This window comes from Tenrec ecaudatus, chromosome 4, assembly GCF_050624435.1.
Source record: "Tenrec ecaudatus isolate mTenEca1 chromosome 4, mTenEca1.hap1, whole genome shotgun sequence".
NCBI classification, from domain to species: domain Eukaryota; kingdom Metazoa; phylum Chordata; class Mammalia; order Afrosoricida; family Tenrecidae; genus Tenrec; species Tenrec ecaudatus.
Genome location: NC_134533.1, coordinates 113,648,055 through 113,671,828, shown reverse-complemented (window position 1 = coordinate 113,671,828; position 23,774 = coordinate 113,648,055). Strand labels below are relative to the sequence as shown.

Sequence of the window (23,774 nt, the reverse complement as noted above, 5' to 3'; positions counted from 1 at the left end):
TCGACCCCTGGGACTATCTCATCGTATGCATTCTGGTTCTCATTTTTACGTAGCCTTATCATGACCCAGAATTTTCCCCTGACCCTTTTTCCCCCCTCTTTCTTTTAAGGTGATGGACAGAATTTGTTTACAAAGGATGTCACCGTGATTGAGGGAGAAGTTGCGACCATCAGCTGCCAAGTGAATAAGAGTGACGACTCCGTGATTCAGCTGCTGAACCCCAACAGGCAGACCATTTATTTCAGGGACTTCAGGCGTAAGTTTCCACCCCTGCGGCATGAGGTGGCCAGCTCCCTCCTGCCCACCCCCGTGTTGGCTCGAGAAAGAGCTTGCTCAGGCCTCCCATTTCATTTAACTTTAGAGGCTTAAACTTTAGTCACTGCTTCCCAGGAAAGAAGAGGCTTGCAGTCATAACCTTTCTACTTAAACGAAACCTTGAACGGTCCCTTTTCAAAGTGAGACCATCTTACATGGCAATAGGAATTGATTGTAGTCGCTCAAGGCAAATTGCAATTGCGTCCCTAATCCATCGCCAACACAAGCAACCCAACTGGCGTAAGTTGAAGAACATAAAGCATTAGGAAAGGGAATCTGTTTGGTCTGAAGAATCAGATTTCCAAGGCAGTCTGTGCTGAGAGAGGCAAATACCAGATCTCTCAGATGTCATCTCTTTTGGTAGGTGGAAGTGTTTGATGGCTGGATGCTAAAATCCGCCCACATGTAACAGCAACACACCAGTGATCCAACTAAGCTGTATGTCATGAGTAGTTCCGAATGAGCACTGAGACTTGGCAAGAGCAGGAATAAAGTCTTTACCCTCCCATCCTCTTGTCACCTTTCTTCCCAACACCTCAGAGCATGCCGGGCCTGGGGAAGAGTTGATAAACCTACTGAACCACACAGAGCGTTGTTTCCCAAATTGGGCAGCATCACCCACTGGTGAGGCCTGGAACAGGGGCCACGGGGCACAGGAGAAGCTGCAAAAGCAAGCGGACACCTGTACTTGATCCTGTATTATGGGCTATAGTATAAAAGTTTTTAATTGTGAAAGATGGAGATGCGGGGGGACTGCTGAGTCATTTTTTTCTGGAAAAGGAGTTTGGGGATTTATGTTGTAGAGGATGCAGGAGAGAAGATAGCTGCTTTTTCTAATCTGAAGTTTGTTTATGCCAAAAGTCCCGTAAGGACTTTTTAAGAGTGAGTATTTAGAAGCAGTCCGGAGCCCACAGCCTTTGCTTCTCCGTTGATTCTGATGCCCTGCTTTATGGCTAAGCAGCGCCCTCCTGTGAAGCTGGATGTGGCTGGGTTAGGTTCGCTTCTCCAGAGACGCTTGTGTGTGTGTGTGTGTACAGAAAGAGGTTTGTAGCCAGAAGTGGCTTACTCAGTTGTTGAAACAGGTAAATCCAGTCCCGTTCAAGTGAGGCTTTTCTGACTTGGGAAAACTGATGAACAGAAAGCAGAAAGATGAAGAAACAGAAAGTCTCCACTGTGTGGGGGTGGGGAGGGCATAGACTGGCAGATACAGAGGTAAACGAATCCAGAGTCGGACAAACGACTCCACCATGTGTAGTCCACTAAAGCTCCTGGGGTCGGCAGACAACATCAAGGAGATCCACGAGCCAGACGCAAGATTCCGCTCCAGCAGAAGGCGGCGGGCCAAAGTGGATTTGACTCGACTCGGTGTCTCTCTCTCCTACAGCAGGCCCCATGCCAAGGGGGTGTCATCAGGCTGCAACCCGATTGATGGAGTAGGTTCCGCCCCTCTCCTTACGCAGGCATGTCTAGTCGGCACGATCCCTAGCCCTCACAGTCATTTCAGAAAAGAGCACTAGAGCAGGGTGAAGACCCTGATAGCCAGTAGGTGCTGATCCCTGAGTTCCCAGTGCCCAGAACTAAGAAGAGCCGGGTGCCCTCCATCGGGGGTTTCTACTGACCCTTCCTGCCTGCTTTCATGTAGCCTATCTGGTGGACCCTGAAGCGATGCACGAAGACATGTTGAAAGTTCATGGCCATCACTGTGTTTGTGCAGGAGTGGGGAGGAGGGTCGCCGAGCAGCAGTGGTGTGGGTGTGCACCTGCAGCCCTGTGTACACAGTTGCTTTGGGGCAGAGCTATCTGTGGAGCTCTCAGCAGTCCGCTCCTAGGCAGTGCCAAAGGTGAATGTGCCCAGCTGCTCCCTCCAAACCCAGGGCTACCCTCAGGCGCCTCGGGAGAAAGGCTTGGCGCTCCGTCAGACTCTCTGGGGCGGAGTTCCGCTCCGGTTCACGGGGGTCACCGTGAGTCAGTGCCACCTCTATGGCCACTGGTCCTGATAATTTTGTCTTCAACACCATCCTTGTAGAAACCCCAAATAGTCCTTGGAGAAGTACCCAGAAGCAGCCAACAGGTGCAGAAGGGCCTCATAAATGTCCCCACCTCTGCCTCTGTCTCGGACACGTGTGCAGTTTCTCTCCTGCCCGTCCCTCTCAACAGTCTCTGCCTCTGTGTTTTGTTTCCACAGCTTTGAAGGACAGCAGATTTCAGTTGCTGAATTTTTCTAGCAGTGAGCTCAAAGTGTCGTTGACAAATGTCTCCATTTCCGATGAGGGACGATACTTCTGCCAGCTCTACACGGACCCCCCACAGGAAAGTTACACCACCATCACAGTGCTGGGTAAGAAATGCGCTGGGAAACCCAGGGGGCCTGGCCGCTTCCCCCATGTGCCTGAATTCTGTAGCGAGGAGGAGGTTAGTGGGGGACATGTCTACTGTACAAACTTGTTGGGGGCGCATTGCTGCCCATCTTGCTGAACTGTAAAAATGCGTAGCCTATTTTGCCAAATGCTCTTAACAAATGGCAATCTGCCGTCTTTATTGATTCCACCTGCTCGAAGCTTCAGAAGCAAAGATCCAGAATATTTCAAGCCCTCCAATGAATGAATGAATCACTCACTACCTGAAATACCTGTGTGGGGGTTGGGGGTGGGGTGGGGCGGGTGTTGGGCCACCTACCACATCTGCACCCTGTGGCCATGAGCTAGGAAACCCACCCAGTGATTTTTCCTTCTGAGCTGCACCCCCATTTAAATCTTGTTGCTCTCCCTTCCGTTTGGCTGATCCCCTGCTGTCTTGATTGCTTAGACGCTATTTGGTGCTATAAAAACCCCACCCTGAGAACACATACCTACCACCATTCACCACCGCTGGGCACACGAGAGTTCAGGGCTCCTAGAGAAAGGAGGCTGTTGACAGGCGGCGGGGTCTACCTCGGTAAGTTGAGTGTCTCCATTTGCGATCACCAGATTGCGATTTCAGCAACATCCCAGGAGCCAGGTTTCTATGCTGATGTTTTGATACAGTCAGCAGACATCCATGTGTGGAAGGTGGGCTGAATGAGCCACCTTTTACAGACACACGGACTCCAGTATACAAGACTAGCTGACGGGGATTTTTGAAACTGAGTTCTCAAGGACATCTACTACAGCGTGAGGGAAGATCTCTGATTTACACCTTCGGGAAGATGATGAATCAAAGTCTATTTGAGGCAGCAGACTGCAGCTCTCCCGTGTAATGATAAGATTAAAGAGGAAAGATAGCTACGAAGGACATTTTATGTGGTGGGGATGGGCATATATGTATTTATGCATGTCCGTATTGAGCGACCAGCTCATTGCTTTAGTCAAACACAGCAACCCTAAAAGGGAGCACATGTTCTTATTCATTAAGCTAAAACATGTCCCCGAAGCTCTTGCTCGGAGGAATACTGCTCTCAGGCAGATGTGTCCAGAGTCTATCCCGTCATTGCTCCTGTGGCCTGTGTTGTCAGAATACGGTACTCGGGTGCCCATGTCTGCCTCTGATCACCGTCATAGTCCACGTTAGAACAGACATGGCATGCACTGGCGGTTGCTCCAGAACGCTGTCCTTGTGTTTGGTAGATGGATGGCCTCCACGGGCCAGCATTCCCCACTGCCTCTGCAGCCTCTGTAGAAGCTTTGAGAGCACTCCTGGCATCTGGTGCTAAGCCATTCTCTCCGTAGACTTCAAATTGCCCATCCGTTGGGTTCCACAAGCCAAACCACCCATGATTACCTGAATGTCAGTGGGCAAATGGCGGATGGAGGTAGTGCTTTGGATTCTCAGAATCATGGACAACATACCTTTAAACGTATTTATTTTAAAAGGGAGAGGAGAGAGAAAGTAGAACCAAGACACCGCGCCCAGTGACATTCAAGAAGCAAAATTCAAAACAGGCTGACTCTTCCAGCTCACACCCTTTAGACCTTCTAGTTGAGTTTGTTTTCAATTAAATCCTGAATGCAGTCTTTGCTAGATTTTTTTATCACACCCCCCCATCACCACCCTCCCCGACTCCTCCCCAATGTACACATCTTTTATTTTCAGGAGCCTCGCTGGCCCTGGCTGTCATTTTGTGTGGTCTCATGTACCTATTCCAGGACTCACTGGACTGGGCATCTTTGACCCTGAATGTGTCCCGGGCCTGGGAGGGAGGCCTGTTAGCACAAGACCCTGAGCGGCATTCAGCCCATGATCCTTTTAGAGGTCTGATGACTCCAGAAGTAATAGGTTCGTTGCCTGTATTTTGTAGAAGCATTAACTTAAATATACTTGAAAGTGATACCGGGAGATGTTCTTTTTTGCAGATATTATGCACTCATTGAATATTCTTCCCATTGAATTTGCTCAAGGATTCCTTGACAGGGTGAAATTGTTGTCATCAGTGTTTGAGTCTTTCATGCTCCAAAATCTGACAATTTCCACCCATACTCACATATTCAAGCCTTTCTCATAGGGTGCAGCGATTTCAGGTGCGGCAGTGCATGCGGAATGATGTATTAGCACCTTGGTTGCTATCTACGGCTCGCAGAAAAGGACTGCATGTGTACTTCCCCGTCTGCCCAACTTCCTGATCGGTTGAAGATGCGTGTTTTAGTGTGTATGTGTGTGTGTCTATTAGTTGTTCGCAGGATTCTGTAGAGATGGTGTTTTTTCATATTTGGGGTGCCACTCTGTCGCTGCTGTTAGGTCTCGTCTCTTATCCCAGTGGAGCCTGAGCGCCCCCGCAGGGTACTTTGTATGCACGTCAAGGGTGAGCTGTCAGCACTTCATCCACGCCTCCCACTTGGGACGAGTCCGTGTATGTCCCTAGAGCATGATGTAGGACGCGCCTTATACGACTAGTCATAGAGGTGCAAGGGCACACCGTGTTAGGATTAATACAGTTACCGATAATAGTAGCTAATATTATAGGCCTGTCCTCCAAAGATTAGTGTTCACTCTTAAGATTCCAGGAACCGGGAACTTAATTATTTTAAAGGGTCTTAGAGTGAGATTGCGCGTGCTGATCAGCTTAACGTCTCCTCCTTTGTTTAATTAAGGTGACTCATCTTGCCAGGTTTTTTTTTTTCTTTCTGTTTAATGTTGTAGGCGTAGTGTTTATAATTAGCACTCTTATAGATTTGAGGTTAGTGGAGAAGAACCTTGACATTTCTTTGTTGTTTTCTAGCACCCTCCTCTGTGTGAGATTCATTCAGGTTTTCATCTATATGCGCCTCCTTAGCTAGGTCTTTGGTTATTTTCATTAATGGCTGCAGGCTTTTTACTAAATCTGTCTGTTTAGTGGACCATGTATAAGTGTACTTTCTGGTTAGCAACAGTTTTACTTCATTTTTTAAAAAAATAATAGATTTTTATACTTTACTAACCTCTCTCATATCAGAGCGGTATTATAAAGTCAAGGGGAAATCGGAGTAGACTTTAATAGACTAAAATAATGATTTTTGTGTGGGTGTCCAGCTGCCCCCTCCCTTTCGTTTTCAGAGCGACAGACTCTTAAATCACTTCCATTATATTTTCCAAAGCTTTGGGGGGACGGGGGACTCTAAAAATCATGTACTTTTGTAACTGATATCAGTATTCCATTATGACTCATATTATCCGATATTAAATATTTGAACATCAAACAACTCCAACTGTACTTGTCCATTTCTTCTATTTTAAGTTTTATCTTTTCATTTTGTATTTTTCCAAACCATTTTATTAGGAGCTAATCCAGACACCACATGCAGTATTGTACAATTGCTACCACATTTTTCTAATCTTTGTCAAAAAGCAGAATTATTAGGTATAATCTGAGAAAACTAAGTACGTATGGACTTTAAAAAGCAAATACACAGCTATCTCTCAGGATGCTCGTCTCAACAGTATATAAATCCTTTCATGTTTTACGCTAGGCATACTTTTGAAAACTTTTGAAGTTTTCTACAAGCTTACTTTGACCACAGAGTTGAAGATCATGTCGAATCTTAAGAAAAATAATTCCCCCAAAAAAGAAAGAAAAATAATCCTAGACCAGGACAATCCTCGGAAGGGTTGAAGACTGTTTGAGTCTGTCTGTTGTAGGAGAGGGGGGTTAACATGGAATTTGACCCAACTGTAGGTCATCCAGATAAAGTTGCATTTGCCGCCAGCCAAGCTCTCAAGCCCCAAACCAAATCTGAAGGGGACATTGGTTTGTCCTGTCTTTTTCCACACCTTTACATTCCCATACTCTGAACCAGCCAGCATTGTGGGTCATGTGGAAAGAACACACCATCTCTCTAACCAAAACAAGCAAATGAAAAACCAACTCCCTGCCACCGAGGTGATTCTGAATCTTAGTGACCCTCGAAGACAAGCTAGAACTGCCTGTGAGGTTCCTTTTACAGGGGTAGAAAGCCTCGCCTTTCTCCCTCCCTAACCAAAAGGAGACGATAGACACCCCTCTATGAAGAAATCCTACTGCAGATGAGGAGCCTGTGGGGCGAGGGCAACCCTGTAATGAGAAGATGAGAAGAGTTCAGGTGTCTTCAGGTGAGACGACATAGCTTGGGCAAGGGGCAGAACAAAAGATAGATACCCAAGAGCACAGATAAAAACAAATAACCTGACAAGAGACTCAATTTGAGGGCAACTTCCATTGACACATGAAAGGGATGTGTACTGGAAATGTGTAACGCCTAGTCTGCCCCATGAAGTAGATCCCCGGATTACCAGCCTAACCATCAGTGCATTCTCCTGAAGCAGTCCAGGCATGCTGTGATCTGCTATTGGGTACTCGGAGTCAGAATCTATTGGATGACCCCGCGTTCGGGTTCTGGGTGACCTGCCACGCCCTGTGCTGACTTTCTGGAAAGAGCGCTTTGTAGAGGGCAGGCGCTTCCGGTGTTCCCCCTCTTTGTGAGAGCCACCTCTTCCCACCACTGTCCCATTAGATACATTGCTGGATATATTTTCCCAATTTTCTTTTTTTTAATCATATACAGCTCTTATCACAATACATACATGCATCCATTGTGTCAAGCACATTTGTACATTTGTTGCCATCATCATTTTCAAAACATTTTCTTTCTACTTGAGCCCTGGTATCAGCTCTTCATTTCTCCCCTCCCTCCCCACCACCCTCTCCCCCTCCCTCCCACCCAAACCCTCGATAATTTATAAGTTACTATTTTTCCATGTCTTAACACTGACCAATGTCTCCCTTCACCCACTTTTTTGTTGTCCGTCCCTCAGGGAGGGGGTTATAGGTAGATCATTGTGATTGGTTCCCCCTTTCTCTACCCACCTTCCCCTTCCCCTCCTGGTATCACTACTCTCATTATTGGTCCTGAGGGGTTTATCTATCCTGGATTCCCTGTGCCTGCAGCTCTTTCCTGTACCCATGTACTTGCTCTGGTCTAGCCGGATTTATAAGGTAGAATTGGGTCATGATAGTGGAGGAGAGGGGGAGGGAGCATTAAAGAACTAGAGGAAAGTTGTATGTTTTAACGGTGCTATACTGCACCCTGACTGGCTCTTCTCTTCCTTGTGACCCTTCTGTAAGGGGATGTCTAATTGTCTACAGATGGGCTTTGGAAATCATTTTTACCCAGGAGCTGATACCAAGAACTCAAGTAGACCTAAAATGTTTTGAAAAGGACGATGGCAACATATCTACAAATGTGCTCAGCGGCACACAGAAACCATTTTTACTTTTGCCTGGACTTTAAAAAAGAGTTCTTCCTGGTTGGCTTTCATCCCTAAGTTTGTTGGGAGGACATTCCTAAATCTCTTCCCTTTTTCTCTCCTCTTACTCCGTTTCTGTTTCCCCCAAGGTTTTCTTCCTTTGGGCGTGGACAGAGGTTACCTCTGGCGCTTGCTCTCACAATGCCATTTCCCCCAGCATCCCGTTATCCTACCCTCAGGATGCAGCAGTGTTTGTTAGCCCTGTCCGAGCTCCAGACCCTGTGACGGAAATCTGTACTATGCTTGGTTGTCATCTAACAGGGAGAAACGACTGCAAGGAAATCGTGGCTGAAGCCATCCTGCTTACTTGGTCACCGTCTTTCTGTGTCCCTTCCGATGCTGGCAGATGTGTAGCTCCAAATTGGATGGCTAAATTACGTCTTGTTTTGCTTATTTCTTTCTTCAGATGGAAGCTGGGGTAGTCCGTTACCATGTTTAACTACTCATTTGGGCCATAGCAACATTTAGGGCCGCATCCAGTGGAGCAAACGTGTTGTTTTCCTTCCACACCGGAACAAGGCGAGGCCTGCTTTTGCTCTGATGGTCACATCCTTCCCGTCCCCACACCCATTATCTGCCTGATAAGCATATGCACCGAGCCATTTATCCTTGCCTCCCTTACGCCAAAGGAATTGTCAACTGCTCCAATGCAGTGTAAAAGTCTCCCTGCGAGCAGAATTTTCCACATCGGAGTAGAACAGTTGGAAATTCCAAATACGTGGTTTTAAGTCCCTAATTTATTGAAGCAGTATCAGAGATTTATTATTCAACTTTATCATAAGGATGGCATGTTTATACATATTTAATTTCTTGTTTCTCTTCTGAATTGAGAAACTTATTAATCATAAGTCTCACTTCTGTCTTGGCTTATTCACGGTGGGCAGGGCACCTGTTCCCATATTCACTGTACCGACTTCAGTATTCTTAATGATTTTTATTTCAGGAGGCTCGGGTCTTAAGGTAAAGTTGTACCTTCTGTCATGTTTCACTGTCAACTCTGTTTCGTAAACGCTGCCACAGGCTCAGCCTCCTCCTCGTCCCACTGCCGACTCTCAATAGGATAGTCGGCATTCCGATCCCAAGTTCTTTTACTCTGATGGTGTTAGCACAGATCTGTGCAATATTTTTTAAAATCATTTTATCGGGGGACTCATACAACGCCAATCACAATCCATCCATCCATTGTGTCAAGCACATTTGTACATTTGTTGCCCTCATCATTCGCAAAACATTTACTTTCTACTTGAGCCCTTGGTATCAGCTCCTCAGTTTTTCCCCCCCCTCCCCGCTTCCCCGTCCCTCATGAACCCTTGATAATTTATAAATCATTGTTATTATTTTGTCATGTCTTACGCTGTCCGACATCTCCCTTCACCCACTTTTACTTTGCAATATTTTGATTGAACTTTTAATTCTAAGGGATAATAGTGGTTGAAGACACTTTGGAAGCCCCTTTACACCTTTTATTCAAAATTTGGAGCACTGGACTTCAGCATATAGAAATCTCTGAAAATGAATTGGTGTTTCCTGATATTATTACTACATTTTCTTCGCCATGAAGGTTGCATTCATATTCTGGACCAATGAGTAATTTCAATTAAGTAAAATGAGCCTGTGAGGGCACCGTATTTCGGGGTTTGTTTCTGGTGAGTGAGCCTTTTCAGGATCCCAGGTGTTTTGTATTCGCTGGTTGACTTTGGAATCTTTCATATCAAGATTGACATCTCAGGTCAGGGTTGAGTTCAAGGTGAAATGTTGCCTTCAAGGCTTCCAGGTAAAGAAAATAATTTCGACAGCGTGTCCTTTTCTATCCACTGCCTGGTTGATGTTCCTTGGGTTTGTGGCTCAGCTAGGACACCAGGAGCTCAGGAGTGGGATAGAGATTCTGAACTAGGTGATGTTGCAGAGTCCCCTTGTTCTGAGGATGACATTGGAGTTCTGTTTTTCACGCGCACCATTGGTCCCCTTTTGGGAAACTGTGCTTTGTGATGAATGAAAGAACATGTGTCCAGAAACGGGTGCTGTGTTTCAAAGTGCATTTGTATGATTTGTATCGCAGTCCCACCCCGCAATCTGATGATTGACATCCAGAAGGACACTGCAGTGGAAGGCGAGGAGATCGAAGTCAACTGCACTGCCATGGCCAGCAAGCCCGCCACGACCATCCGATGGTTCAAGGGGAACAAGGAGCTTAAAGGTGTGCCGGTTCGCCTAGTCAACCATTGATTTCAGCGTGACTGTACCTTGGTGACGGGGATCCCGGGGTGCCTTGGGTTAAGCATTGAGTTGCTAGGCAGAGGGTTGGCCATTCAGTCCCACCTGAGGGAGGAAGATGCGACCGTGTGCCCCCTGTGTGTACTTACAAAGCCAACGAAACCGTCCGGGCACCTCGGTGAGTTGGAGTCAACTCCGTGGTGTGAGATCCCTTTCTGGAAACTAAAGACGATCACCTAACATGCCCCTGAGAGGAAGGCATTCCTTCAGAGCAGAGGTGCTCGCCCTCCCTCACGCCGCGACCCTCTCACACAGTGCCTCGTGTGTGGTGACCCCCAACCAGACGATGATTTTCACTGCTACTTCATCACTGTCATTCCGCGACTGTTAGGAATCAGGTGACTCGGGTGGAGACCCACAGCTTGAGAACCGCTGCTTTAGTTAGACTTTATAACCAAGTGCTCCATCACGTCTAGCACCAAAGCACCACAGTGTTCTCGCAGCCTAATGTCGCTCCCCGGCCTGTGGTTTGGCGATAACCTGGCACTTGAGTTTTACTCGGATGTCCGCACAGAACCTGGCCTGTAGACTGGGACGGTCCAAGTCCAGACATGCTGCAAGAGGAGCCCTCTTCGCTCAGGTTCTACCCACGTCGGTTGTTACAGTTGTGCTTACGTTCGTCCCATCCTAAGAGTTAGCCCAGGCGAACAGGAACCCCAGAGTCACACGTCGTGCACGTGCAAACGTTTCCTAACAGTCTTGCACTTGGGAAATCCCAGGTGTGCCTGTGAGGGGCGTGTTGAGCCCGTGCTTTGTCCGCGTGGGTCGGTGCTCATGCACGAAGATGGAGCTCTTCATTGTGGATTTGCAGGGACCAGCGTTCTCTGCCCCCTGGCCTGTCCTCTGGCACAGTTCTGATCATGGAAGGGAGCACAGGGCACCAGCCTCTGTTGCAGGCCCTCTCCAGTGAGGCCGCTGGCCAATCCCAAACGTGCTGCCTTCGCTGCTCCCTCGGACAAAGAACACAGCCTGTACCCTCTTTGGCCCTTCCTTGCCTTAAGTTCCTCCTGTGAGTTAGCATTCAGGGTTCTTCCTTCCCCACCCCACTTGCCAGGCTGCCCCGTATGTAACACACAATGGGCAAGGGCTGCTCTGGTTGCTGGACAGAAACAGTCTAAATTAAACAGACTCGTTTTATGTAACATCAGACTGCTGGGTTTGAATCCTGCCTACACTGTCGTCTAATAACTTGACCTGTGTACCCCAATTACCTCCAATTGGGGATACTATTATTAGAGCCTAATAGGATTCTTAAGGAGCCCTGGTGGCATTGTCCTCAGGTGAGCATTGGTTTGCTCACCCTAAGGTCAGCAGTTCAAAGCCAGCAGCTCCTCCACAGGAGCAGGATGAGGCCATGAGGCCGTGTTTGACTTCGGAAAGCCTACATAGGGTCGCCATGAGCTGAAATCATCTTGGGTACCGTGCGTGGTTGGGTGGGTTGGATGAGGGTTTTGGGAAAGAAAATTGTGAAAGCTTCAGTAAAACCTAGGCCAGGGCCTGGGCTCGGTGGGAGAAGAAGAAGGCCCTTTGGAAAGGGGGCAGGAGAGCTCTAAGCCGAAGGACATGCGTTGGTTTTGTGTGTGCCCGCTTACATTTCACACCACACCGCTCGCTCAGCTTCCGGCTCCCATTTCCTAGGAATGGTTTTGGAAAGAAAGGCCTTTCTTCTCATTTCCTCCCTGGTTTTCTGTCTCAGTGAACTGAGCCTTTAAACATGTCTCGTTAAGGACCAACCAGTAAGAGAAAGCGAATGGTCCGTCCTGTCCCAGCAAGTGCCGAGTTCGGGAAAAGGGCTGCCGTGGCCGATTCATGATTCATTGCAGCCAGAAGCCACCGCCCTCCCTTGCTGCGTGTTCTTGGAAGTGTCTCCCTTCTGGCCCGGAGCCCGATGTTTTACTTTGCTCTCACCCTCTGCCCCCCCACCCCCCATGTCTGTGCTCTTCCAACCATCACCCTGTTTCAGCATCCATTACGGAGTTCCATTCTCTCCATCCTTGTCACAAGGCTCCTTTAGCTCTTTACTGATGACTGAATTGCTTGGGCTTCGATGATGGCCTGGGTTTTTTTAAGTACATGACAGGCTCATAGAGGCTTCCATTTCAGGTGGCTCAACAAAAGCCCTGGTAAGCAGAATGTTAGGCTACTAACCACAAGGCCAGCAGTTCAAAACCACCAGCTGCTCGACGGGAGAAAGAAGAGACTTTCTACTGCCATGAAAAGTTACAGTCTCAGAAACCCAGAGGGGCAAATCTACCCTGCCCTCTAGAGTCTCCACGAGTCAGAATTGACTGGATGGCCTTTGAATTTGTGGGGGAGGCGTCAAAAGCACTTTTCCTCCTCTTCCTCCCCTATTGCTGTGCGTGTAGGAGGTCTTTAAGAGATAAATGGCATGTGTAATATGGTTAGATAGCTATGCGTTATTTAAAGAGCCCTGGTGGTATAGTGGTTAACAAGTTGAGCTGTTAACCACAAGGCCAGCAGTTCAAAACCACCAGCCTGTGAGGGAGAAAGGTGGGGCTTTCAACTCCCAGGAAGAGTTAGTCTTGGAAACTCACAGGGCAGCAGGATTGCTGAGTCTGCATTGGCTCAGTGGCATTGAGATGAGCTGATATGTGGAGGGGGTGGGGGGGCAACCAAGTGCTGTCCCGTGAAGTAAAAACATCAGCAAGTTAAAGGAATGATGAGTATTCTGTGAGTCCTCTATCCACACCTTCCGTCGTCTTCCAGACTGTGAGAACAGCAGCATGGTGGGGAGGGGCAGGAGGCGGAGAGCCGGGATGGGCATTCACTCAGCCCTGGTTTCTTGGTGTGCTTTCTGTCTGCCAGGCAAGTCGGAGGTGGAAGAGTGGTCAGACATGTACACCGTGACCAGCCAGCTGATGCTGAAGGTGCACAAGGAAGATGACGGGGTCCCCGTGATCTGCCAGGTGGAGCACCCCGCAGTCACCGGAAACTTGCAGACCCAGCGGTACCTGGAAGTACAGTGTGAGTACCCAAGTACCTTCTGAGGGCAGAGGGCAACCACTGCCTCAGGACCCTGGGGAAGCCGTTGGTTGGAGGCACAGCCTTTTCTAGAGCATAGGCGGAGTTGGTTCCTGGCCCTGGTAGAAAAGTAATGAAAGAATTTGGCTTAAACAAGGGGGTCCTGTCCTGAAATAGTGTCAGACTGCAGGGTGCCCATAAGGATTTTGAAAACATTTGGGGTAACCGAAGCGTAAAAGGTTTAAGAGGACTCCAGTCAGTCCTCCTATGACTCCATTTGTGAATCTCGACCGTCATCGTGTCTCTGCTAACATCAGAGTCTAGGGCAGCTCCACTCCTTCTTAACCTCATTCGAGTCCTGGATTTTCTTACAGAGGGGTTTTTACTGCTATTGGACATCAGCAAATTCTTGTAAATTGCATGTTTTGAACTTCCATGAGGGCAATGAACTGAAAAGTGAGACTCTTTGGGATCGGGGCCCCAGTCTTGATGGCTCTTATGAGCTAAACCTTCTGGATTCCTCCTGCCTGGGAGGCAAGACATCGTTTTTCTGCACAAAGCTGTCCCCGGGCCACAGTTAGGGCTGAGTGGTGAGAGTCTCCCTGCTGGTCAAAAGGCCTCTGGAGCTTGGCCCCTGAGAAAGCCCTGCTGATATTTGAGGGTGGACTGTGACACTGTGGGATGGTGACTCTCGAGTGTGTGCTGGCCTCTGTGAAGCCTTGTGTTGGATTCCAAGGGCTGCCATACAAGGACCACCAACCTGGCCGCTCCCAGCAGCAGAACTCTGTTCTCTCAGAATTCCCCAGACCCTAACACCAGGGAACAGCAGGCCTGTGCTCCCTCAAGCGGGCCAGGAGAGAGAGATTTCATTCCCTGCCTCCTTCAGTTTCTGGGAGCTCCAGGCATTGCTGAGTGAGTCCTGCTTCACACCAGTCCCTGCCTCTTCCACAAGTCTTCCCCTGCCTCCTCTCCGCCCTCTAATCTCTCATTCTCCCTCCCCACCTCCTTCCTCCCCCTCCTCGCTGTGCTTCCATTTTCGGTATCTCTAAGAACCCCCAGCCTTGGATTTAGGGTACTCCACGCTCGCTGGTCTCCCCTCCAGACTCCTAAAGTCACAGGCCCTCTTCCAAAGATCGTCACATGCACGGGTTCCAGGGATCCTCACTGGACCTGTCCAAGGGGGACCACCAGTCAACCCATTGCCATCCTGATTGTGTGTTCAAATTCCCTCAGCAGAAGCGGGGGGCCTGGGGAGGGGGGATTTCTAAGGGCCATCCCATCCCAACCTTTTCTTACTATGTGAGCTTGGCTCAATTTAACATTACATAATGCAGGTTTTTCTTGTTAATTCATTTCATCTACTTCATTATGTAGCTTCATTATGAGCATCATGCTTATAATTTTCATATCACTAAAACTATTGTGGTGTAATGTCCCTTTAATGGGAAAACAGAAATGCTCAGATATTATCTAAATTGGCAGATAGTAGATTTCTTGTGACTTTGTTAATATGTAATTCATTTAAGCAAACTTAATATCCATTAACTTTCCTTGTAGGGGCCCATTAGCTTTAATAATACATTAGTTCCTTTGTGTGAGACCTGTGCAGATAGCCTTCCAGTTCCCACCCCAAAATTCTTTTGAGTAGCTTTCCAGGGTCTGTTCTAAATGGCATACAGTCCCGCCCCCTTACAAAAAGGACACTCACTCCCAAATGCAGAACGTTCCAGTGTTAGCCCTCCTGCCCCTTGTCCAAGTGGACAGTGACCCCTGTCTGCCTGCTGATTACAGTGAGATCTGCCCTTCCTGGAGCAGGAAGAAAGTCCCAGGCGTGAACCTCTTTGACGCCCATCTCACTAAGCACCCTAGCGCATCACGGTGGGAAAGTGACTCAGTCCCTGCCTGACGAGGGGTCCCTTCTATCGGGAGCATGGTCCACTCCAGCACGCCACCGCTTCATGGGGGACTCGCCTCGCCTCCAGTTCAAGTCGCACCAGCACATCAGCCTTGATGTCCCATTCTTTGGATTACACTTTAAGGGCCCAGCCCCCACCCCACCCCCACCCGCAGGGAAGGTGAAGAATTGGGGAGTGCCATGAAGCCAGCGCGGTGTTTGTCCTGAGGCGTCCCCAAGTGGGCAGACAGCTCACTAAGCCGAAGACTGGAGGCTGGAGTCCGCCTAGAGGCCCCTGGAAAGAAAGACCTGGGAATCTTAATTCTGAAACATCAGTCATTGGAAATCCGATGGAACCAGTTCCATGGTGACTCATGGGATTGCCCCGAGTCAGAATTGACAGGACAGCAGCTGGTTTCAACTGGTAAGGTGGATCGGAGTAGGGAGTCAGGGTCTGGATTGAAATATCCATTTCCTACTTCTTTGCTTTCTTTGAATTCCAGTAGCTTCATGAGCTTTATGCTTCAAGCACCCTGTCGTTGGGGCCTGCAGCTCTGTTCCTCCCAAACAGCAGACAGACAGCCCCACGTGGTGAGGGCCAAGGGGAAGGGCTGAGGCTGGCATGCGCATAAGCCTCTTGGAATCATTTGCTCAGCAGCTTGTCTGCTTGGATGCTGATTTATTTTGGCTCTCCTGTGAGGAGACACATTAGACCTATCTTTGGCAATTTGACGCAAAACCCCTAGAAGTTAGTAGTTCTTAACATTTGGGGGGTTCATTGACCCCTTTAAGAGGCCATAGACCTTAAAAAAGAAGGATGAAGTCACATACTCACTACACATTTATTCTTTAACCAACCAAACAAAAAAATCTATGTAGTGACGTCTATGAAATACTGGGCTTTGTACAGTATACTCATCCAGTGTAATGCACATGTAAGCAAGCGTATGACTTTTTAAAAGCTTCATTGTGAATAATTAGGTGGGGGTTTACACTTCAGAGCATCGTACTGTATTCAGTAACGTGAACAACGTATCCAACCTCCCAAGAGCTGGACTCGCCCACCCCCTCCGCCCTCCAACTCTTTTTGTTCCTTCTCTCTCGTAGGATATTATCTTGCCTCTCACCTAAGTGAATGCCTCTGGCCCAGCAGCCCTGGTGGCGTAGTGGTTATGGCTTGGGCTGTGATCCACAAGGCGTCGTGAGTTCAAAACCACAGGAGACAGGGCAGGGCTCTCTGCTCCCACACAGAGCCTTGAAACCGACGGGGGCCCCTCTGCCCCGTGCTTTAGGTTGGCTGTGAGTGGACATGGACCTGTAGCCCCGGGCCAGTAAACTGGCTCAAGAGCCAGAGGTAGGCGGCCCTTTTCAGTAAGGGCAGGTGGCTCTGAAGTAAAATTGAAAACGAAATAAAACTACTATTCAGATAGTGGTGATTTCATTTTGTGTAAAGCTGTTGCGTACTCTTTCTGTTGGATCGGCTCGGCAGGATCGGCTCTTCCATCTCATGAACTTGCCGGCTCCTGCTCCAGCCTGTTGCCTCTCCCTGCCTCCTGTCCCCCGCCACCTTTCCTCTCACCCTGATAACCACCAAAGTCTTTTGACATGAAAACCTTCCTCTTGGATAGGTAACTTTTTAAAAATATCATTCCTTTGCTACCTAATGAACATTTTAATCAGGAAATCCTGAGGTCCTTGTGGACCTTGGACTTGGTGTGCTCCGGGCGAATAACTGGAAGAAAGAGGAGGCTTTCAACTATGTAAAAAATTAGTCTCAGAAGCCCACAAGGGCAGTTCTGCTTTGTCCTGTAGCGTTGCCATGAATCAGAATTGACTCTGGCAGTGGGTTTGGTTTGGGGGTTTTTGTTTGTTTTTTGGGGTGGTGGTGACAATACTGTGAGGGATTGGGATTAAGTATGCTTACATGGTTTAACTGTAGCCCATTTTTGCTAAATGAAAGCTTATAGAAACCTCTCTCTACCCCATCTAAGACAAGTGGACATTAACCGTGATATGAACAGGATAAAACAAGCAGATAATGGATCTGAATTCTATGTGAATTAGGGTATATCCTCTGAAAATAATTTGTAAAAGAAAGGGAAGCGAAACAAGGAAAACCTGCTTCGTGTGCCATTAAGTCTCTTCCTTTAAGCCCGACACGGGAGGCGAGGAGGAGGCTGTGCAGCCAGGAGCAGCCCAGGGCCCCTCTCCTTGTACGGGAAAGCTCTACCAGACTGCGTAGGAGACCAGGCCTGGGCTGCCACTTGGCACTGCTTTTTGTCTCGTGGATTCAAGTCCTAATTAATTGAACACAGAAATGTGCAGTACTTGTTGGTTAGGCCTTCTATTTGTGGTACCAAGAGAAATTGCAATGCCCAGTTATGTGAAAAATCAGCCAGATGCGTGTGCTGTCATACTTTTTAATAATCCTGAAGTTTTTTTGGTGAGTGCCGATATTAATTGTGGAGTATGCATTGAAGTGATTAACATCAATGTAATTTATCATCTGGAGAGTTCGGAACATAAATAAATGAGTTGTTTTGTTCAGCAAGGTGTTGACCCTTCAGAATCAGTGAATTACAGCCTCACCCTTCCCCCCCTTTTTTATTATAAATATGAAAGACATCACAATCAGCCAAGTGTTCAGTTATTTGATTTTCTGGGGCATTAGCCGCTCTTGTTTGTGACATTTCCCTGTTGGGTGCTCGTTTGCAAGCTCATTAATAAGGTTTTCTCATAGGAGCGTTGCGGGAAACAGAACATACAGTAGGGCCCTCAGTTCGCTCGCTCTCGTTGGGGGCGCAGCAAGAGTACAGCCACAGCGCACAGCTAAATGTTCACAACAGAAAACCATTCCGCCAGCGAGCTGGAAGGCAAAGCTCCCTCTCCTCGGATGGTATGCAGACCGCTGTTTGGCGTTTTCATGTTCTAAGCTACGTGGCCCTAAAAATCTTCCTGTGCAGTTGCCCCCCCCCCCCCCAACTCTTTCCCTTCCCAACGTCTGTTTATGTAGTGGTGCCCACGCTTACAAGCCGGCTGACCATAGCCGAGTGTGACACAATGGTAGCCCAGTGACTGGAGCTTCAGATCTGAGGAAATGCGCTCTTGTCAAATAAAAAGCCTGCTTAACGGAGAACAGTTCACTGTCAGAGCGTTAAAAGCAGACTGTCCAAATAGCATCAAGGTGGCAGCACATGGTGGCGTGAGCCGGGCCTTCAAAGGAGAGCGCTGACCCTCAGTGTGGCATTCAGCTGGCCTTGTTGCAGACTGAGGGGGGCCTGGGGGCCGGGGGGGTGGTGCTTACTTCCTGCATGCACAGCCCAATCCGAAGCTCTCGGATGACTGCTGCCTCTCTCTCTCCCCTGCCCATCACTGCAGCGATGCATCGCTTTGCTCTTTAAACCATCTTTGCCAGAAAACCCCCATGTCGTGGAGCCTTTGTGCATGTGCGTATTTAGAAGGTTAAAAGGGGGTGGGGTGGGGGAAGTAAGAGATGAACTTTGCAAAGAGACAATGAAAACAGACGCCCGAGAAGCGGTGTGGGTGCCTCCGCTGCCCTGGCTATCAGCTGACTGACCCTCCCTCCTGAAAGAGGGCATCTTTTTCTAAACGAGTTGCATTGACGCCATGACACCAGGTGTTGGATTAATCCATATTCCTGTCCATCCGAGATCCAGAGGAAGCTAGACCTCTTTTTCCATTCATTCCCTCGATTGGGGTAGGGGAAGAATTTGGGCATTGGGGAGATGATCAAAACCCATTCTCTCTCTGGGCCCAAATAAACGTTTTTCTGTTCTCAATAGTGCCCTATGGGGAAAGAGGTTTTCCCTGGAAATCAGAAAATCTCTCCTGTTTGGAGGGAAGGACAGACTTCATCTCCAGGAGCGGCCCCCATGTTACATCTTCTCCCCCATCGGTTCTGCTCCAGGGCCGGGTGGCATTCTTCAAAGCATAGGAGCCGAGCCTGCATTTTTGGTTTGGCCCATTTCTCTCATCTCCTGCCGGCTTTCTCACAGACTCCACTTCTCCCGGCTTCGTTCTGTGAATTGAGCTTCAGGGGGGTCAGAAAGTACTGCCCCTCAAGCTCCTATTCATCCATGCACGGATTTCTCCCAAAGCAAACCTCTTGGAACATGTCTCTGCAATTGTTGAGGCTGCAGGCAGGTTCAGCAGCCTCAGTCTCAAGGTGCCAATTACACCCGCCCCCTCGAAAAAAAAAAAACCCAAACAAACCCATAAAACCTTCCCATCAAAGCAGTAGCTTCTGAGGGGATATGCTGGGCCAGTTCCGATTTAAGGCAGGTGTTGTGGAGACTTGGGGTGAATGCCCTAGGAGACGATATGGACCGATGTTCTCAAAGGACACTAGTTGATCACAGAGGGACAGGGGTTTTACTAGGACAGCGTTTTAGGGCCATTTGCATGCATGGGTGGGGTCAGGAAAATTGCCCCATCATAACAAAAAGTTTCCCATCACAACAGTGCACCGCCTGCTAATTCTTTGGGAGTATCAAGAGCTCTAGCCTATGGAATTCCAATGGGGAAAGACTTACCATGTCCACCCTCACAGTCCGGAGCTTGCCCTTTCAGACTTCACTTTGTTCCTAAAGCTTCAAGGACACGGAAAAAGAAGTGCCGGTCAAGTCCCTGGCGGATGCTCTGACTACTGCTTTGACATGGTGCAAATTGTTAGACAGATGGAGATGGTGCCTTGACAAGTCTATCGGCATAGGTGGGGGCTAGGTAGAGAAGCAATTTTGTATTTTGATATTGCTGTCCAATAAAGCTGTAAGATGCCTTGCATCGTGCTGTAATGCCAAGACAGCAGGCAGCTCAAGAACCAACATGCAGAATACCAAGAATGCGTGTTAGGCCAAATCCATCGTGAGCTGGACATGAATAACCCTGAGAGGTTTCCTTCCTGTAGGGCTTCTCCAGGCCCTCTGATAGAAAGAGACCTGTTTTACTCAGGAGGGTCTTTCCACGTCTCACGCTCTGACCTGACAGATTTGCAGAAGATGTGTCCGTGTGGCTCTTAGTCTGGCACATGGCAGCGTAGCTAGTCTTGCGTGTATCTGTTCACTGGTTGGCACTCAAGGTCGGATTTGGAAGCCGTGAGAGGTTACATGGTTCTAAAGCTGGCCTCTGAAGAAGGATGGTCAGGCCCCACCCATCCTTGATCATTTCTCCTACGGTACCACCAGAAATGCTAAATCAATGCAATGGAAACCAGCACAGCGAGGCCGAGCCTCAAACATGAGAAACTGGATCGACTATCCGAACGAAAGACACTGACTTTGCTTTGAGGACCTACGTCGATTCACGGTCTGATTTTTTCATCAGCAGACTTAGCAGTGCCCTAACATCCGTCCATTTTCACATGCATGCATTCATTCATTCATTCGGTGTGTGTTGAACACCTGCTCTGGGTCAGGCACTGTTCTAGGCACCAGCGTTACCAAACAAAGAACAAAACCCATTTCTTACAAAACTGCTGTTCTGTAAGGACTTTTCCTCTGGGTGTTTTTTGCAGAGGAAAAGCTAGCTTTCCGCTGGGAAGGTTTCTGACAGCTGTGGAAGACTACCCTGTGAGTGAGCGTGCACCCCTTTAAGAACCAGTGGGAGCATCACTTCATGCTGCCCTGTCGCGGGGGGGGGGGGGGTGGTGATTCTGTGCGGTAAACAATGATTTTAATATCCACGAGGCTGCTTGCAAATCGCAACAAGAGGAAATTGCGCTTCACTTGCCCTCTGGTGCCCCATCAGCCCCCCCCCCCAGATTTGACTCGTGCCTCTCGTCATAACTGAGCCCCCCTCCAGCAGTGCAGAGTAAGTGTGGCCGTTCCTGCAGCAGATGGAGCAGAGGAGGCCCTCCCCTTGCAAACAAACTAAAGGGCGGTGCAAAGTCTTCATGAGTGCACTGTGACAACAGGAAGCAAATCTCTGGAAGATGTCCTCTCCAAGTCCTCGTCCCTAACTTGCCCCAGTCACCATTCTCCTTCAGCGGCAAAGCCCTCTTCTCCCAACAGCCAAGACAACCGAGTGCAGAGATGGAATCCCGCCTCAAACTCAGCTGCCCTCCTACTCACCGCATCTCAGGGTGACCTTTGAGTCGCTGGCCCACACTGTCTCCCCCAGCACAGCCCTGGAGGCCTCCCTCCAAGGGAGCGATCTGAAGCCATCAATGCTCGCTCCATAGGCATGGACTCCTGCTCAAACCAGCCTCTCAAAGTATCGCTTGACACCAAAGTGAAGAACCCAAGAAGCAGTCCAAGAAGAGATTTTGCCCCCCTGCCCCTGAGCTTGGGTACCAGATGGCACATCAAGGAGCTCCTGCTTCCTGAGGAGAAAGGGAAGGTGGATGGAGCCACTGGGGTCAGGGGTCTCTGGCCAGGTTTGGGGCAGGTAGGTAAGGAGGGGGGGTCCTGTCCCAGCTCCTGTCACTGGTGCGTAGAAAGGGTGATATCCAAGTCACAAGGAAGCTGCGTGCAGCAAAGTGCCTTTTTTTAATAAAAAGTGTTAAAGACCCGATAACTGTCGTGTTGTAATCTAGAAAGCAGGAGACTGACTTCATTTACATATGAAATTGAAATCCAGTTTACAAAGTGTGGAGTTTCATCTTGTGAAAAGATCGTAGAATATGGTGCAGGGTCAGACTGGCATGAAATCAATTGTAAGCTGCCGGCAAACAAACCTTTCTAACCTCTTTAAGAGTGTATATGTTCACACACACACACACACACACACAGTTTCTCCTCATTATATGGAGCGCAAAGTACATTTTGAGACAGCCTCACCAAATCAGAATGTCTTGCTATTATTTCTTAATTGATTGCTACCGTAGTGTGACCTGAAACCTGCTGTTTAACCCTGTGTTTAACTCTGACAGATGACCAGGTTTTGCCTGTGCTTGGTTCTTAAAGAGAGGGCAGTGTGTGGCGGAGACCTCAGACCCCACGGCCTATTTGGTTGGCTGTTGGCGATGCCATTGCTGTCACTGTCATATTCCACAAGTGCACAGATCAAGCTAGTTTCCTTATTTTTATCTAGAAATCCATTTTATAATGACATTAAGCCATTCTGAGCGATAGATTTCAGGGCCGTTATTATGTCTGGGCCAAAAGTGTCATCTGGCGTTTTGCCTTGTTCCGCACACCACCCACCGCGGCCTACAAATGATCGTCCAGAAATGTACGCGGCCTTACCTCATTACTTAAAAATAAATCCATCTTGGAGCCTGGTTCTTATTCCGGAAAGATTTGGTGGGTTATAACATGTGATTTATGAATATAATTAAAATATAAATGAAAAGTCTCTGAGTGAGTCAGCCAGCCGTCTGGATGGCACCGGATTCTGAGGTGCTCAGATTACAGTGAAGATCTTCCCAGAAAGCGTGGGGTCCCTCTGAAAAGGAGGTTCCAGGGGAACCCCTGCTCCTCTACCCCACTTGGCGGGAACTTTTCGGTTCCATTTTCCAGGGCCAAGAGAGGGGGAGAGCAGGATTTGTTCTTAAATTTCCATCGCAGGGGGAGGCATCTTGGCTTGGAGACCTTCTGCCTGGTTCCTCGGTTGGCTGTGGAGATGGCTCGGCTGCCCGTGGTCAGATAATATGCCTGTAAACGCTGTATGTGCCAGCAGAGGGGACTTCTGAAGAATGCAAGCAAGATGCTCGTTTACTTTTCAGCCCGCTATTAAGGCAGCCATGGCAGCTGTAGCCATAAGTAGATGGTAGATGTTTCTCCAGAAACCTCAAGAGTAAATTGGGGAAATCAGTTATCAAAATTGAAGGTGTGTTTTCTGGGGCTTAAGATGTGAATTCTATATGGAGTCCAGGTATCGCGAGCCCTTAGCTCCTTCTTCCGAAATTATGTGAGTAATTGACAACTGGTAAACAGCTCGTTCAGAACATTACATTAAAAAATAAGGTGTTTAACTAAAACAAACTTGGTGGTATTAATGAGGGAAGGTAGATTAGATTTTCCACACTCTGTATTATTAATGGTAGCTGAGCATGTAAAATCCTCAGTGCACTGTGCTGAAAAATAGACCCTTTCTGTTTGCTTGTAAATTATACGAAGGGAAAAATTTTAAAAAATAAAAACCTTCCACAACCGACCAGCAAGCATTCAACTTCTCCCTAATTAAGGGGCTGAAGTCAGCAGTGCATGGAAAATGTAGCCCTTCCAAGGATCCGAGATTAACTTATAAGCAAATGCTGCATTTCAGTCAAAGTTGGAACTCTAAATGTATTGTCGGCCAGCAAGGCTCTTGGGTAAGATTGAGAGTGGTCCCTTGGCCGGGAATGTCCAAAATGCTGCTCGAGCCCAATGCTGCTCCTGGCGCGGCTAGATAGTAGGTGTTGTGTTGTTTGGTGTCATGACCTTTGTTTGTTTGTTTGTTTGTTTCCTATCTTGGGTGTGTGTGTGTGCACGTGCATGAGCATATGTTTAATATAAGGTCTAATAAGCTATCTGAGTGTGTGTTAATCCACTGAAATTAACTAGCCCACATATGTCTCCAGTGCATAATTCATGTAGTCTCTAGTTGGGCAGAGGATGCCCAAGAGCCATTGCCCTCAG

General features: G+C 48.3%; 1 protein-coding gene across 2 annotated transcripts in view; it reads left to right on the top strand.

Moving 5' to 3' along the window:
• CADM1 (cell adhesion molecule 1) overlaps positions 1-23,774 on the top strand; it is a 394,998-nt gene that overhangs the window by 324,501 nt on the left and 46,723 nt on the right. For both annotated transcript variants that reach the window (XM_075546628.1, XM_075546629.1), the window contains exons 2-5: positions 110-256; positions 2,500-2,652; positions 10,105-10,242; positions 13,146-13,304. In XM_075546628.1, the coding sequence (XP_075402743.1) occupies positions 110-256; positions 2,500-2,652; positions 10,105-10,242; positions 13,146-13,304 (597 nt within the window). The remainder of the gene's footprint in view (positions 1-109; positions 257-2,499; positions 2,653-10,104; positions 10,243-13,145; positions 13,305-23,774) is intronic.